This window comes from Eptatretus burgeri, chromosome 2 (assembly GCF_056783735.1).
Source record: "Eptatretus burgeri isolate ZD-2024b chromosome 2, Ebu_testis_v1, whole genome shotgun sequence".
Taxonomy (NCBI): Eukaryota; Metazoa; Chordata; class Myxini; order Myxiniformes; family Myxinidae; genus Eptatretus; species Eptatretus burgeri.
In genome coordinates, this window is record NC_140962.1 from 60,991,742 (window position 1) to 61,010,431 (window position 18,690).

General features: G+C 43.0%; 1 protein-coding gene across 2 annotated transcripts in view; it reads right to left on the reverse strand.

Moving 5' to 3' along the window:
• NEK9 (NIMA related kinase 9) overlaps window positions 1-18,690 on the reverse strand; it is a 125,467-nt gene that overhangs the window by 19,157 nt on the left and 87,620 nt on the right. For both annotated transcript variants that reach the window (XM_085869493.1, XM_085869492.1), the window contains exons 11-13: window positions 11,066-11,210; window positions 5,698-5,898; window positions 4,451-4,497 (exon numbers count right to left, since the gene is read on the reverse strand). In XM_085869493.1, the coding sequence (XP_085725619.1) occupies window positions 4,451-4,497; window positions 5,698-5,898; window positions 11,066-11,210 (393 nt within the window). The remainder of the gene's footprint in view (window positions 1-4,450; window positions 4,498-5,697; window positions 5,899-11,065; window positions 11,211-18,690) is intronic.

Below are 18,690 nucleotides of genomic sequence, written 5' to 3' on the forward strand. Positions count from 1 at the left end.
ATTCATAATTTGCCCATAAAAGTAAATAATACTGTGGATCTGCTTATATTTATTTTACTTTATGTTCCAGAATATAGAAAAAACACGTTTATAATCAAGACGTTCTTTGCACAATCCCTCTGCATTGTCATAATGTAACTATTCTTAACAATTACATTTGTTTTACATTCTCGTCCTCCACACTCACCTCTGCTTTGAGGAAACTAATTAAAGTAAGGCCAAACTGCCTGCTGTTCCTGAATTTTAACATGTGCATTGAACCTGGTCAGAACTACAACAAAGTTATGCACTTAATTGGGCATCGCAGTTCACTGCTTCAAAAGAAATAAATGGTGTTTCTTTAAAATAAATTTATTTCTGCATTGGATTGCTAAGAAAAGTGAGCAATGACAAGAGCAAAATGGTGACTGGGTGCCAGATCACATCAAGATGGTGTCCTCGTTCGGGATTGCACCGATGATGAAGTGAGCCCTAAGACCAATATTGTTCATGGATAGATGGACATGTGTTGGGATTAAACAAAGTAAAATTGCTTTTATTTTCCCTGTTTCAAAATACTTTACCATGACAATACTTTGATGAAAAGCAAGACTCAAAAAAATGAGTTTTCAAAATTATTTAAATGACTAGCAAATACCACCTGTCGCTTCGCAAAGAGGAACCTAATGGGGGGGGAGAGAAAAAGAGGAGCAGGGAGAGGGTTTGGGGGTAGAGAGAGAGGCAGGCCGAGGAGGGGTGGTGGAGCGAGGAAGGAGGGGAGAGAGGACGGGTTGGGGAAGGAAAGGCAGCGCGAGGGGAGGGTCTGTCCCACCACCACCATCCGGACATATCCGGAGAAAGAGAGAGGGGGGGGGGAGAAAGAGGTGTGGGAGGAGTGTGCTGCATTGTTTTAGGAGGATGTGGAACAGAGATGGAACAAGGACAGTGGTGGAGGTAGGGGAGTTAGCAGAGAGGATGTTATGCTTTATGGACACGGACATGGACACGGACACACGGACACACGGACACACGGACACACGGACACACGGACACACGGACACACGGACACACACACACAATTTGGTAATCGGCTAATTGGAGTAAGTGTCATTACTAAGTACAGCACGTACTGCATACAACCCAAAAACCTTGAGCAGCTTTCACCCTTGTTTTCAGGGAATTTCATTAAACAAATAATAATAAAAAAAGAATGTTGCATGATAGGCGTTTCAGGGAGATGTGCATAAACATCAATATTTTAAAACAGCTGCCAATCGTCATGTGACGGGTAGAAAAAAAAATTGGCCCTGTAATTTAGAAAACATGCTACTATGGCAAACGGTTCAGAAATCGTGTGTTATCAAATATATTTTGCTTTGAAACTCACAAAGAGAAACCATTTAACCTTTCAAAAGCACACATGGTTCATAAAAAATAACCAACTGCTTTATAAACAGCCACAAGGACAAAGGAGGATGCTGCTGAAGTTAAAAATTGAAACCTCCACACCACGAGGTGACGTTGCATGGGGCTGGGTGCGAGTTTGGTCCACGCACCCACGAATCCCACACAACGCGCGCGCTCACACCCACGAAGAGTCCCTTTACAAATCCAAAACTACCCATTTATACCACGTGTATACGTACCTCTTCATACTTAGAGCAAATTGACCTCCGGATCAGGACACAACCTATGTGCGTAATACCGCCATCTACTGGAGGGCACTTGCCAAGTGGCTTAAGCACTCAAGAAAGCACTCCAACAAAATGGATGATAAGGAACGGCTGGCTTGGCAAGTGATAGCAAGCCAATTGGTAATGGAACATACCCGCAAAAATCAAATAAACATTACTGATTTCTTAAAATTTTTAGATTTCACTCCAGATTTCATCAGTTATTTAGTCCATGTGATCCGATGCTCAAAACAGCAATTATATTTTGATTATATACTTCAATTAGTCCGTGAGTCGATCATGGAAAATCGTATCATATAATGCATGGAATCGCTCCAAGCTCCTAATTTGAAAACTACAGGATTTACAAAAGTGATGTGTACAACGATTTGTAGCTATGATGAACAGGCATTCAATAATATGAGGGAGGAAAGTGAAAAAAACAATTGAGCACTTTATCGTTCAGACACAGCTGCATCCTTTTCCAAGTCAGGACATTGTTAGGCAGGCCAAAAAAAAAATGTGGAATGAAGACCCCAGATATGGACAGCAGGCTGACCAAGGATGAGCCTTGATGAAGAATAATTAAATAAGGCCGTTAATTATCTTCAAAAGGGGCGTTTAAATGAACCCAACCATCTAATTTTCAATCTTGCACTCCCTTGGAGTTCCCCTAGCACACTTTCAAAGTTTCAGGCTGATAGGTTTCATGGTTTTAGGGTTATGGAGGAGACACACAGACACTGATTAGCACACACTAACATTTATTAGTATAGATTAGAACATTAAAAAAATCGTAAACCAATCTATTTCAATTCACTGCAGGACAAAAGTCTCCTGAAAAACTTGTGTTGAGAGTGATTTGGCATATACACCACACTTGCCAAGTGCAGGTAGGCAAGTAACCATGCGACTCAAACTCACACCAATCAGTGCAGAAACAAACATATTGTTGTGGTTGACCAAATTCGCAAACCACCATTCAGGTCCCTCAGGTGATATATCTCGGTAAGTATATGTGTAGTTAGGCCCAAACCCGTTGTCTAGAGGGAATAAATGTCATTCATGAGGGCTGCGACTCTTCAGGATAGCCGTTTTTCTTTTACTATCTTTATTTTGGACCAACCGCCATTATTACCACCACCAACCACGTCTCAACAGCCATCACAACAACAACCACCAACCACAACGCCGCTTCACCACAACCGCCACGACCTTTACCGTCACAACTCGCCACCATCGCATCACCGTCATCTCGCGCCACTCGTGGGCACCGATGCTGGACTCGTGTAGAGCGCGCACCGAGCAGCGTGTTCAAAAGCATCGCGGACTTTCCGCAGAAAAACGGATCAAAAACGACTCACGCCCACTTTTGTTCCGTCCAATCGGTGAGCGAGGGGCGATTTGGCCCCGCCTCCAGGGCGTTGGAGGGCGGTCGCTATATGCAAATTCATGGATCAAAAAGCATTCACGCCCACTTTTCCTCGGGCCAATGGGGAGCCAGCAAGAGAGGTGAAAGGTCGGAGGCAGAGGGTCAAAGATGAAGGAGCGAGGCCACGGGGGATATAAGGGGCCGCGTTCGTCAGAAGAGTTCAGTTCGAGGAGGAAGAGTAGAGTGCAGTTGGGAGTTCGCGGAGTCGGAGTGAAGAGGACGGAGCTGTGGAGAGGCGGCGAAGGCGGACGAGGGGGTGCTCGCGTCGGATTCGGGGAACTGCGGAGAGAAAGGCCGGCGGCGCGACCGAGGTCGTGGTGGAGACGCTCGTCGCGGGACCCGCGATTTTGGTGAAATCCTCCTTTCCCCGAGCATCAGCAACCCCCTCCTGTTTCCCCCCCGCGCTGAGATAGTGCGACAAAAGGGGGCCCCCTTCCCACCCCCTGCCAGCCACTGTCCGCGAGGCCCGCGGAGTTGAGGCACCACCGCCGCTCCGCGTCTCATCATCAGACGGGTAGGCCCGACACGGTCTCGGCCCCAGGCCCGCCTACCCCCTCATCCTGGAGGGTGGATCTGTTTTCTTTTGCTTTGGGAATGTGTGTTGTCGGCGCCGTCTGTGAAGTAAAATTGTATAAGTGTTGCCGAGTGCCCGGTAGTCGGATAGATCTGCATTGTCGCATTTGCTTTTTGTCTTCTTCTTTTCCATGTGCTTTTGGTGGAATTGTATATGTGTGCTTTCCGTTCATCGCGAAATAAATGTGCTTATTATTGAACTGTTTTCCCGCTTCGCTTCGTCATTTCTTTCATTGAATCTTCATCTTGCTTCACGTAAAGGGTTGGTCGTGGGTTAAGACGCCCGATAATTAATCGAACCGTCGAGGTCGACGAATAACACCGCTCGGTTATCCCGATAGTATGGAACGGGTCGCTTAAGTGGCCCGTGTCCGAAGTCGACCTGCGGCGAGGTGCGATCGCCCGGTCTACCCTCCGTGTGGGTACTTAGGTAGGTCGAATTTGGCGAGCAACCCTATCCCACGCGGGGGCCGATTGGCACGATCGCGGTGAGACCGAAAGGTCCACCCGTGACTGGTTCCCGGCGTTAGTCCGAGAGGGTCACGACTGGATCGTCCGTCCGGTGGGCGACGTACCGCGATTCGAGTTACGTGGCCGTTCGCACGCCGGCGGGCGCGAATCCGTAACAATATCTTTAACCACTTGAACAAACAGCTGCTCATAAATCGTTATAGATTGTGTGAATTATAAAAACTTTTTCCTAGATTAAAATTTTTTTTTATAAATTCAGGACTGAAGATGCAACCAATCTTAACAAAAAATGAAATGCCATCTGCTGCCATTGCATACATACCTTCTCGGGAGAAAACTTTGTGCATTCACTGCCAAGCCCAAGTCTACCTAAGGGCAGGATGATGAAGAAAAAAATAAAATATCAGATAAAGCACTAAAGTTACATGATAATTCACAAACTAAAACATGAAATTAACAGCACTTTAGTTATCAAGATTCACTGCAGTAGTCCTCAATGTTGATGACCTCATGAAGTATTGATAGAGACAACTCAGAGTATCCAAATTCATGTGACCACTCAGATCATCAAGTACTTTTGTGGAATCAAAGATAAACTTCGATGTGAAGATAAAGCCATTATAACCTTTGGGAACCTACCAAGAATCTTCACTGTGGTCATGATGGTCCTTACATGATGAAAACTGGACTGAATTGATGGGATGCAAGGGGCAGTATTTTAGCGGATGATCATACCTTGTCGTGTTTTTGACACCCTGCACATTCATTCATGACCCCGTGATAGTAATACCCCATTATCCAATTATTGTGTGTTAAGCACTAAGCCTGGTCTTGGCTTAGTGGTTAGGGTGGTGGCTTGGGATCCCAGGGTCCTGAGTTCAAGCCCCGTTGGCTGCTGAATTAACACCAGGGGGTTGACTCAGCCTGTCATCCATTTGAGGTCGGCGAAGTGAGTACCAGTGTACTGGTCCCGGTGTATGCCCCGGTTAGAATAGGTATACCATATCCCTATGTGTCGTAAGAGGCGACCAGGGTTGGCGTCAGGAAGGGCATCCGGCCATAAAAAAAAACATTGCCTCAAGAAAAAGCCTAACCCCTGCACAGCAGGGAAAAATGGCTGTAAAAACGGTCATTTATTATATATTTGTGTGTTAAGCACTGACTTGCAACAATTCCAATTCTTATAAACGCTTCAACAACTATGAATACAAACCCTTCAGTGAAATAATCCAGATCCTTTTCACACAACTTCAGTGACATTCTCTTGCCTTCTGGTGGAATGCTTGATTAAAATTATTGGATATATTGGACAGCTTATAAGTCTTCAAACCGTTTCCAGTTGACTATATCATAACAATGGCACTTTGTCAAGGTAGCGAAGAAGATAAAGTTATACAATTTTTTTTTAGGAACTTTCCACATTCTAAAATATGATGATGCATGTCAATGGTCACAATTAGTTAATTACTACAGGAACAGCAAACGATTCAAAAGTTAGAGCTGCCATTGAATGCACAGATAAAAGATAGTCCCAATGGTGGTCCATAGAGAACCTAATGCAAGCCTCACCATACTCGCCACATCCCCAGGAATACACTGCACCACGCTGAGCCAGCACTACGACATGGCAATCGCCACAAGAAACCTGCGTGACCAACAGGTCTGGTTCAAATAGCACAGGCTGGGGTGTAAGGAACTCAAGATTCAGCTTGCCATCACAGCCCATACAGCCATAATAGTTCGATCCAAAGCTGAACACATCGCCTTGCTCTGTCGCGGTAAATAACAGAACCAGAAAGTTAGTGTTGCGCCACATGATCACAGGATCACAGGATCAAATGCACAGTGAACAGCACTGAAAGATAAATGAGTCCATTATCTGAAATTAAGAATCAGTACACATGATCAATATTAGATTATAAAATTTTAACAAAAATAATTATTTAATAAGCAGAAAATGCAACGAAGTGAATCCAACTGTAAATTATGTGATGACAGATGTACCTGGACTTGTGGGTGCACACTTGGTTGTCAGCACATTCACATACAATATCGAGCATAACCGATGTCAAGGTCAGGTCAGGTCAGGTCAAGTATTGGAGCATGCACCAGAGCAGCGCATCGCTGTGTCCACTTTCCGCCGGTACTCCAGGGGCCTCCGTCTGGCCATCCCCCAGGCATGTGCCAGGCCCATCCCAATCTCCTGGAGATGCTGATCAACCTGATGCAATCACGAGGCATGTAATCGGCCCATTGGACTCCTCCACTCATGAGGCTCCCTTGCTAAGATAATCTGGTGAGCAGGATCAGCATTAGGAAAACGAGCCATACGTCCATACAGCCACAGCTGACACGCACGGACCATGCAGGTAACAAAAATCATTTGAGTCTCTCTCAGCAACTGCTCGTTGGACACAAAGTCTGACCAGTGATAGCCAAGGATTCTCCCAAGAGAAGTCGTACCAAAGGATTGAAGTCTCCATGTCAGATCCCTGCCTGGTCAGAGTCCAAGTATCACATCTGTAGAGCAAGACTGGAAGCACCAAGGACCTGAAGACTCAGACTTTCATCCTCCTGCACAGGTACCAGCAGTGCCGCACCCCATGATCCAGTGAATCCATGACTCCCCAGGCCCAACACAGACATCTATTGACGTCTGGCACACAATCAGCAGAGACATGAATATCACTGCTAAAGTAAATGATTTTTTCCATGACCTCAGCATCCTCACCACAAAGAGGTACAGACAAGATAGCAGCAACCAAGATGTCATTGAAAGCCCTGATGTTGGTTTTGACCCAGGAAACCCATAAACCCAGCGGCTCAGACTCCTCATTCAGCACCTCGAGGGCCCCAAAAGGATATCCAAGTGTCTCCACAAAGATGACTGCATCATCTGTGAAATCAAAGTCAGGGATCTTGACATTCCAAAACGATGCACCGCAGCTTGATCTCTCTGACATTCTCCCCAGAATCCAGTCCAGACATGCATTGAAAACTGTGGAGGCCAGTACATACCCGAGACAAACTCCAGTAACAACTGGAAATAAGTGGGAGATGGTATCACCACATCTCACAGCACTCACAGCAATCTCCGTACCAGAGTATAGTTCAGACATCAGATCGATCCGTTTTGGTGGCACCCCACAAAGACCAAGAATCATCCAGAGGGCATCCTGATTCAGTGAATCAAACGCCTTACAGAGATCGACAAAAGCTGCAAGCCGCCCCTGCCGAAAATCTGGTCTGCGTTCGGTGAAGACGCGAAGAGCAAGCACAGGGTCAATCGTTGACCTCTTTGGTATAAAGCCTGACTGCTCTGGACGCTGGTGCTCAAGCAGATGGTGGCAAACCCTAGCAACAATTATCCGAGCAAAGGCCTTGCCCGGCACTGAGAGCAGCGTCACCCCTCGGTAGTTGTTGCAGTCCTGGCCATCACCCTTCCCTTTCCAGAGAGGGACAACAGGGCCCCTCTTCCAGTCAGTTGGGATGATGCCCGTGTTCCAGGCAGAGCACAGGACTGCTTGCAACAACATGAGGATAGCATTTCCACCAGCCTTGAGAAGTTCAGCATGGATGCCACAGATCCCATGAACTTAACCCCATTTCAACTGGTTCACTGCAGTGTTTCCACAAACGAAAGTGGATCACAGTTGATTGGAGGGTCAGCAATTGGGATGGTAATACCCCCGACATTCACCTCAACAGCTGCTGGATCAGACTGGTACAGCCGCTCAAAGTCACCGTCCTAGCGGGCCTTCACTTCACTCCTCTGTCAAGAGCACACCACCCTCCACTCTAACTGCAGTACACCGAGGGACGGCCTTGGAGGAACGCAATGAGCAAAATCCCCTGTAAGCAGGATGACAATCATGTGATCACAGGTGATGCTCGACCACCCTCACAGATTCATCACACATAGGCCTCCTTGTCCACCCTCAGTGCACGTACAGTTTTACACCTCAACTCCCTGAACAGCTCAGCTCTGCCATTCAGCCTGGACCTGCAACTCTGATCAATGGTATCCAATGTCCCTTGAGACACAAAATTCTTCTTTGCCCTGCGGTGATCTCCAAGACATCCACCGGCAACATCAAGGATGGTTGTCTTGAAGGCACTCCACAACTCTTCATGATTCCCCAAAGCACCCAGACCCCACAAAATCTCCACTCAGCTTGTTCGCAATCTCCTCAGCTGCCCCTCTCATCCCTGAGCTTGCCAACATAAAACCTTTGGCTGGAATGGTGACAGTCTTCCGGATTTAAGCAGAAAATTCAGAGTTGCGACCACAAGCCTGTTGGCAGTGTTGAGGAACTGAGCACTGCAGTCAACCCTGTACTTCTGGATCATCATCCAGCGACCATCAATGAGCACATGGTGAATCTCCTTTGCCACACCACCAGCAATATCAAGGAAACATTCAAATTCTATCCTTTCATTGGATAGGAAGGATACAGTAAAGGAAATGGTTTTGCTCTCTTACAATTCATATCTATCAACCGGAAGCCACATATTTACTTATGGAAGGGGTTGGACATGATGGATAGATGCAAGCTCTCAGGAAAGGAAAACTGGAAAGTTGCGGGTGGGGAGGGATAGGGTAGGGTAATGGGGCAGAAAAGATCATGGTTTTGGATCATCATTAGATAGTGGTGAACAGATGTCCTGAACACCTGGAGGGAAGAATGACAATGAAGAGAATGTCGAATTTGGTTCCACAGGTGGAGGAAAAAAGAATATAAATTGCTTGCTTTTCCATCACTGGGGACAGGTATTTCTGTTTGCTTTTCCGTCACTGCGACGCGCTGCTCTGGCGCATGCTCCCACACCTGACCTGAGTTTTTCTATCACCAGGAATGGGTATCTCTGCCTGCTATTCCGTCACTGGGGACATGTATCGCTCGCTGCATGTTACTCCCGTCACTGGGTAAGGGTATCTCTGCTTGCTATTCCTGTCACTGGGGACGGGTATCTCTGCTTGTTGTTCACGTCACTGGGGATGGGTATCTCTGCTTGCTATTCCGGTCACTGGGGACGGGTATCTCTGCTTGTTGTTCACGTCACTGGGGACGGGTATCTCTGCTTGTTGTTCACGTCACTAGGGACGGGTATCTCTGCTTGTTGTTCACGTCACTGGGGACGGGTATCTCTGCTTGTTGTTCACGTCACTGGGGACGGGTATCTCTGCTTGTTGTTCACGTCACTGGGGACGGGTATCTCTGCTTGTTGTTCACGTCACTGGGGACGGGTATCTCTGCTTGTTGTTCACGTCACTGGGGACGGGTATCTCTGCTTGTTGTTCACGTCACTGGGGACGGGTATCTCTGCTTGTTGTTCACGTCACTGGGGACGGGTATCTCTGCTTGTTGTTCACGTCACTGGGGATGGGTATCGCTGCTTGCCTTTCCCATCCCCAAGGACTGGTTTCGCTGCTCGTGGGGCAACTTAGCTAAATATAGCATAACAATTGTGCATTTTGTGAGGAAAGCACCAAATTTGGCACACTAGTAGCCCATCATATTATGAACAGATTTGGATATTGGGCCATCTCAAAATTTTTGATGGCAGTGGAAAATGGCTGCCACAGCCATCAGCGGCTGAATTTGAGATGGCCCGATATCCAAATCTGTTCATAATATGTTAGGCTACGAGTGTGCCAAATTTGGTGCTTTCCTCACAAAATGCACAATTGTTATGCTAAGTTGCCCCACTATTATATGCTTGCTTTTCCCATCCCTAAGGACGGGTATCATTGCTTGCTTTTCTCATCAATGGGATGGTATTTCTGCTTCGTTTTTTTTATCACTGAGGATAGGTACTTTTTGCTGATTTATCATTTCGGCAATGCCACTCAGTCGGTCTTTATGGTGAGAAAGATAACATGGTCAGTTGCATTTATGGATAAAGCATTCCTTCACATATTATATATATATATATATATATATATATATATATATATATATATATATATATATATATATATATATATATACATGGAAAATAATGAAATACCCACCCTGTGAATGGAGGGAATAGCCAATGAGCTCTCACCTCATCAACTAAACCCAGGTGGCTAGGATTATATAAATAATTGATACCTCTCACATTCCTCTTGCCAAAGAAGCTGAATAAAGCAACACAAAAAGGCCTGCACAAGGTAAGCGCTTTTGACGTTTGTACATGGAACATGCTTGGGAGCCCCATTGGTATGCATTGCTATCTGCGATGTCACTGATGATTCGCCAATAAGCGATGTAACTGGTCCAGCAGCTGAGGGGGTGTGTAGCATTGGGATTCTCATGTGTGAATGTCTTTATAGCTGTAGAGGAACTTTGGGAAGGGTTTGAAACAGCAAAGTGCTTCCCTTGTGCAGGCCTTCTTGGGTTGCTTTATGTAGCTTCTTTGGCTTGAGGAGTGTGTGGTGTCTATACTATATATATATATATATATATATATATATATATATATATATATATATATATATATATATATATACATATATATACACACATATATATATATATATATATATATATATATATATATATATATATATATGTATATATATATATACACACACGCACACACACACACACACACACACACACACACACACACACACACACACACACACACACACACACACACACACACACACACACACGTGTCCTCCACCGTAAGGAGTTAAATTTTTTATGCAATCTTTCTTGTACATCATTCAATTATGTGATCATTTAAATTCCGTAAAATAAATATGCCAAGGAGAGCATGCATTGCTCAACCTTAAAAAGATAATGATAATAAATGAGTGTTGATGCAGATCAGCTAAACCAACATGCTTCAATGCTTTAATGACAATGAAGATATAAAGCCAATTATGAGATTCTGAGTCAAAAATCGAATTCAAAAGTTACATCATAGAACAAGTAGATCATACCACTGAGGCACACGGTGAATTCATCTCCACAGGCCACCTGCTTGATCGCAATCCCGAGCAAACTGTCCACACACTTTGGTGTCCGGTAGGAAGCCTTGTCGCCATGTCCCAACTGGCCTACCACTTTTGTTCCACCCTGCACACTCTGTACAACCCACCAGGCCTCTGATGCATGTTGGATTTTAATACAAAACATACGAGAATGAAAATATTAATAATCACAGGTATGAAGAAAAAAAAAATCATGAATAAATCTCAAAAAGTTGTGGGCACATTTGGATGAAATTTGGTGTAGTCTGGCAGCCATTGGCTAAAGTGTGTTTTGGAGTACATACACAATTTTATTGCAGATTCTGGTAACATAGACTATACTAAACTCAAATCCGAGTGATGCCACTTTGTCACGCTTGAGCAATTTTTTTTTTAGGAGCAAAATCAAAATAGCCGCCATCAAAATCGTTTTTTGGCCGTAACTCGGACAAAAATCGAGCTATGAACCCGATTTCAGTGGCAAACCCTATGTTTTGGGGGTCAAGGAATACACTAATATGTTTAAATAAACCATATCATCCATTTAAATCGTCCATATTGCAATATTGGTATATCAGATACCATATTTTGACTAAAATTGTAATAAATTATTGACCAATTGTTGAAGTTTAGACCTATAAAGCTTGAGCCAAATAATATCAAGGGTACATACGATGAAGACACTGAAAGGTTGCTGATGTACTTTTATTGTGTTTATATATATAGCTGTAGCACGGTTTCAATTCAGTTTCATGGTATAGCGAGAAAAGTGTTAAAAAAATAATTTTTCACAGAGCAGTTTTTCCCCAGTACAGGTGTGACAAAAAATGGCTGCTATGAAGATCAATGAACTGTGTGAACAGGTCAAGTAAGTTATATATGCTTGGATATTTTTAAAGAAACATGCAAAACTGTGTGTTAATTAACAGTAAAGTATTGTTATCAGTAGACTAATCAATTTTCTTTTGAAAACAAGACGTTTTTGTATCTTCATATCATGATTGTTTTGATACCAGAGCAACCGTTTGTGTTGATGATGTTTAAAGTACACAGGGTGGGAACAGGTTTTCTGATTTTTTTTATACATGTATTTTACAAATAAATGAAACTATTAATTTGTTCATCACCCCTTGTAAATGTCTTCCATTTAAGAATGCATCGGGGTGTTTAACTTTCTGAACAATTAATACAAGACATACAGTTATTTCGTGATTGTTTTGCATTATATTGATCGAACAACAATTGAACATTTCTGCTTTTCTTTTTCTAGTGACAACGTTCGACAGCTGTGATCTTGAATCCGCTTGAACTGAACGATGGCATCACAGCTTAACATTTCTTGCCTGCTCAATAGTCGCATAAAATGCAGTGCCAGTAAACAGCCAATGAGTGTAGCTGGACCTGAAAGGCTCAACACCATCGTAGAAGTGAGCAAACGTAGAGGTGATGGGTGGCATGTCGCTCTAGAAACCCTGTTACAAGACTCTACTGAGACGCTCTACACACACAAGAATTGCGTTGCAACATGCACTTTCAAGACGCACATTAAACGTTTGTTACAGAAGAAAGAAAAAAAGATGAAGAGCCTGTCGTGAAGAGAACGCGCCAAACATATGCCATATCGTTCAATTTTAAAGAACAATGTCTCATTTGTGGTGAAAAGTGTGATGCCATCCCAGAGCCAAAAAATCCATCTTGCTGGCGGCATGTTGTTCAATGCAGAACTGCTGATTGAGGACAGAATCAGGATACATTTAAAGATGTGATACTGAAGACCTGTGAACTGCGAGATGATGAGTGGGCTCAGCAAGTGCGACTTCGCGTTGAGGGGGCAGTCAGTGACCTGCATGCTGCTGATGCCCAATACCACAAAACTTGCATGTCTGTATTTCGTGGTCCTCGTAATGTCCAATCATTTGCAACGTGATGCAAATCATGGAAAAACAACATGATGACGAAGCCTTTATATGTCTGGTGAATGACCTGTCAGATGATCTTTCTCGCATTTGGAACTCAATACAAGTGCATGATATGTACCATTCACACAAGGGAGAACTGCTGTCACCCAGGCAACTCCTGATACGTCTTTCCGAACACTTTGGATCAGATCTTCTGATATTATCAGGTACAGGTTTTGCAAGCATACTCGTGTTTCACAGTAAAGCTTCAGGCATTTTGAAATTAGCTGCTAACGATGAAGATGATGACGATGCAGCCATGGCAAACGTCACTAAATGTATTGTACGTGAATCAAAGGAACTGACGCAAGACAAGTTCATGTATCAAACTAAAATTAACGTTGAAGATGTGCTCAATGATACAAGTCCAACACTCCTGCAATTAATGTCTTCATTGACACCAAAGCTGGACTCAACCTTACAAGCAGGAATGGTGGGAAACATCGTCACTAGTCTTGTTACAAATAGACCAACGTCACTCCAAATAGTGCTAGGCATAGCAGTAAGAGACAAGTCGAAGATTGAGACTTTGTATGACTTTGGAGTCACATGTTCATATGATGAAACCTTGCACTTCAAATCCTCTGCAGCTCATGCAGCTGCTAAGTGCCAATAACTTTTGGGTATATCCCTTCGTGGTGATGGGCTAGTTCAGGCAGTGGCAGATAATTTTGATGCTAGTATATCAACACAGAATGGTCTCCAGTCCACCCACGCTTTCTGTTGGCATAGGAGTCATGCAGATGAAGGAGTATGAGGAGCAATGGCCAGACAGCTTCAACAAGCCGCTCAGCAAACAAGTTGTCACGATGGCAGTGTCCCGAAAGCAGATAAAGGTTGGACAAACACCTGTATATGACACGGGGATCATATCTTCAACAGTGTTGGGCATTCAGGCAGTGAGGGACATCAACCTGAAAGATATCCTGAAGTTTGAGCTCGCCCCAGTACCGCCTTCTATGTTTGAAGATAACGGTGACATGCGAATCACAAAATCGAAAGCAGTCTTGAAGCAGAAATTGCCGCTACTTTGAGCAAAAAAAGTGAAAGAAGACCCATTCTCAGGCAATGTTTTTCACTGGCTTCATCAGGCACAAGAGAGAGTGTCTGACAGAATGTTTCCAGCTGATGGAGCAATCATTGTAGATGGTTGTGCTATGCTGTGGGTGATTCAATGGCCATCGAAAGGAACAGTAGAGGACTATGTGCAGAATCTTCTTTCTTATTTGAGAGATAAGCTGAAGATATGTGATACGTATTTGGTCTATGACCGGTATTATGACAACAGCATCAAGAAAGTCACGCGAACCGCTCGTGCAGGCAAAGATGCCAGTCGACGACACCAGCTGAATCTGACGACGCCACTCCCTGCACAAAAGATCGTTTTGACAGTGACAGAGAACAAAGTCCAGTTAATAAATATCATTTGCAGCTACATCAAAGACCATCCTGAAGCATTTTCTACCAATACAAAGCTCATATTAACTGGACCTAACCCAATACCTATGGAAATTGCAGAATACCAAGTAGTAGAGAGGCCTGACCTAAGAACCACTCATGAAGAAGCCGATGTTATTATGGTACAACAAATAGTCGTTCTAGCCTCATCAGGAGTTCCGAGTATCCGGGTAATTTCAGACGACACAGATGTATTCATATTGCTGTTGCATTTTTACCAACTGAAGGAACTGGCATGCAACTTTATGATGGCTGGTACAAGTCGTGACAGATCGTCTGTTGACATCAAGGCGACAGTGCAGAAGCATGCACATATTGTCACCCAAGTTCTGGCAGCACATGTGGTGTCTGGATGTGACACAGTTGCCTACCTGTGGGGTATCGGAAAAGGCACAATTGTGAAACACCTCAAAGATGGTCGTCAATTAAATTATCTTGGTGATCTTGATGCAGAATTACCAGATGTCATATCTGAAGCAACTGCCTTCTTTGCTGCTTGCTATGGATCCCAGGAAACAGAAGACATGTCAGCTATTCGATTTGATGTCTGGTCTTCAAAGATGGCTAACAAGAAGCTGACATCAGCACCAGAGTTAAAAACTCTACCTCCAACCACTGTGGCTTTCATCCAACACGTTCTCAGGGCACACTTGAAGGCAGCAATATGGCGGGCTGCATTAGATCCAGACCCACCATTGATCGATCCAACGAGTCATGGATGGTCACATGAAGAAGTGTCGAGCATGTTGCTCCCTGTGTCTCTGCCTCCGGATGTCATCAGAGCTCCTGATAATGTTCTCAAGATGATCAGGTGTGGGTGCAGCTCAGTGCGACCGTGTGCAACGAATAGATGTAGTTGCTCTGCCGCCAGGCTCTCCTGTTCATTGTTCTGTGGCTGCCATGGTATGGAGGAATGTCAGAACGACGAAACAAAGTCTGTATCAGCAAGTGAAGCTGTGGAACTTGAGTGAACACAAGTTATTTGATTTATGCAGCCATCTTGTATGTGAGATTGAGTGAAAGAAAGATTGAGTGAAAGCAGAATGAAAAAAGTTCATCGGCAACCAATCAGTGTATTCATAGTTGATAGCATATACAGACCCTTTTTTGGATTTGAATTTGTGTAAAATTTGTGTAAACCTTGCTTATTACGTTTATTTGGTTATGTGTTAATATAATTAATTATAGTTTGTAGTTACCTAATCATTGTATTACTCAACTGTTCTGTTGGAAATAAAGATATACAATACAATACAATATACTGTTACAACACTATACAATATAATGTTTACCACTTAAATCAGGTTCATATAGATTTTGGGCATAGTTACGGCTGAAAATAGTTCGGTCGATATTTTTTCAGTCAAAATATTATATCTAAATAGAAAAATTGCAATATAGACTATTATTATGAGTTGTATGGTTTATTTAAACATATCAGTGTATTCCTTGACCCCCAAAACATAGGGTTTGCCACTGAAATCGGGTTCACGTCTCAATTTTTGGCCGAGTTATGGCCAAAAAACGGTTTTGATGGCGGCCATTTTGAATTTTGCTCCTAAAAAAATTGTTCAAGCGTGACAAAGTGGCATCACTCGGATTTGAGTTTAGAATAGTCTATGTTACCAGAATCTGCAATAAAATTGTGTATGTACTCCAAAACACACCTAGGGTAAAATTCCAGTTCTGCATCCAGACTAGTGGGCAGGATTTATGGCATGAAAATAAGGACATGAAAATTTACGGCATGAATTTACGTGTGACAAGGACGAACTGATTAGATTTTGGTGAAGATCCAGATTCAGACACTATAATTTTTTTAAGTGATTCTTCACCATTGAAAGTGTTGTGTGTTGTGTTGCAAAGTGTTGTGTTGTTTCGTGTTGTGCCGCCAAAACAATATACAACACAATATCTCAAAGTTAAAGACAGATTCGGATGTAACTTCGTGGACAATGAAGAGACGAGGACGTGTGTGACGAGGAATAATTGGTTCGATTTTGGTGAGGATCCGAATGCGGATTCGATAAAAAATTTTTAAGTCATTCTTTATCATTTAGAGATAAGGCTAAACCAATATATAGCATGATTTCTCAAAAAGTTGTGAACGGATCTTGGTGGACAGGTTGGGTGTGTGACAAGGCCAAATCGATTCAATTTTGGTGAAGATCTGAATCCAGATCCAGATATGAGATATTTAAATTTTCAAAGTGGTTCTTCACCATTGAGAAATAAGGCCAAGAACGATAACATAATAATAATAACAATAATAACAGTAATAATTACAATAATAATACCATTATTTTCATGCCGTAAAGGCACATAGGGCTGCTGAGGCAGTTTTATTGGCAAGGGGTACAGTCCTGGATGGGTCGCCACTCTAACGCAGGATACCCTGAATGATTATTATCCCAGTACACTGGTACTCATTTCGCTGACCTCGGAAGGATGACAACACCAGGTCAGGTTGACTCAGCCAAATTAATTCAATGATCAGCAGGGCTCAAACTCAGGACCCAAACGTCCCAAGCAAGCCACTTTAATCACCAAGCCAATGACAAGCGTAAAAACAATATATAGGAGGATATTTGCAAAAAAATTATTGGGCCCAATATGTTCTACTGGATCAGGAATTGTGTGATGGAGGTATGCACTCTATCAAGTGCCTTTCTAGTTGTAGTCATGTGATTCTGCCTGAACGATTCTGCCTGAACACCTGTCACACTGTCTGCACAATCTTTGATGAATATCACTTGATAGAAAAAAAAACATCTGACCTCAGCCTTGCCTTCATAGCAACTATTTTGTTTGTCATGCTTAAATTTGTTGATGCATGTTTTTCTGCATGTAGACGAAGCTTTGATAACAGAACAATAAGTTATTGGAAGTGGAATTATCTATGTACATCAACATAATCAAGTCGTCCGTCAACTTCACAGATGGCGTTGATCACCCAGCCAACATGGAAACATGACAGCCACCATTTTAGAACCAATGCACAAGGATCTCCTCCAGTCAGGATTTACCAAATCCAGATTATAAGATTAAAACATCCCTTATTATTCAGTGACTCAATATGTGGAATTTCCCTACAACATAACATATAAATTAGGGAACTTCATTGTTATACATTATGTTAAATTCACTTTTACAGAATTTTAAATGTATATATGTATATATATATATATATATATATATATATATATATATATATATATATATATATATATATATATATATATATATATATATATATATATTAAACATTGGGGCAGGGGGCATTCAACGCATGGTCGGTTGTTTGTCCTCGCATTCATTTTGCACTGCTCTAGGTCATTTGCACACGCTTTTCGTACTGTAATGGTTTCCCACGCTTTTTGTGCCATTCAAGCCCGACTTGTTTTGGTTCAGTCCATTGTGTTGATTATGCTTGGTTCAGCACTGTGTAAGATAGCAGCCGTTTTCAACATTCTTATTTCAGTAAAAGTAAGTCAAGATGTCTGGGAAAAGGCCATGAAGTGCAAAAATAGACCACAAAGCAATTATATTGGAAGCAAAACGAAATGTGTTTAAGCAGTTTGAAATGGGTGAAAAACTTGTCCAAAGAGCGAAATCATTCAGGCTTGCTACATCTACAGTGAGAACAATATGTGATAATAAAGACAAAAAGAAAAGAAAGTTCTCTAGCAGCTATATATTTAAGCACTACCAAGTTGTCTCACTGTAGAAGTGATGTGATGGAAGACATCTTGGAGGTGATGGAAAATATCACTGTTAAGTCTTGTGCCGAAAAGTTTCTGTGCGAGTGCATCTCCAACTTGAGCGGCATTCAGAACACATTCCTCCACCAGGCTCAACAGTTTACATTTTGTATCCAACTGAGAGGCCAGATCTGGATCCAGACCTCCAAAATCGAATCGACTTGGTCTTGTCACCTTCCCAACTCATCCACCAAGTTTCGTCCAAATCCATCCACAACTTTTTGAGATATCGTGCTCTACATCGTTTTTGGCCCAATCACTCAATGGTGAAGAATCTTTTTTTAAGAATTTTAAAATTCTCATGTCCGGATCCAGATTCGGATCCTCATCAAAATCATATTGATTCATCCTTGCATCACACCCAATCTGTACACCAAATTGCTCAAATCCATACACATTTGGGATATCCTGTTCACAG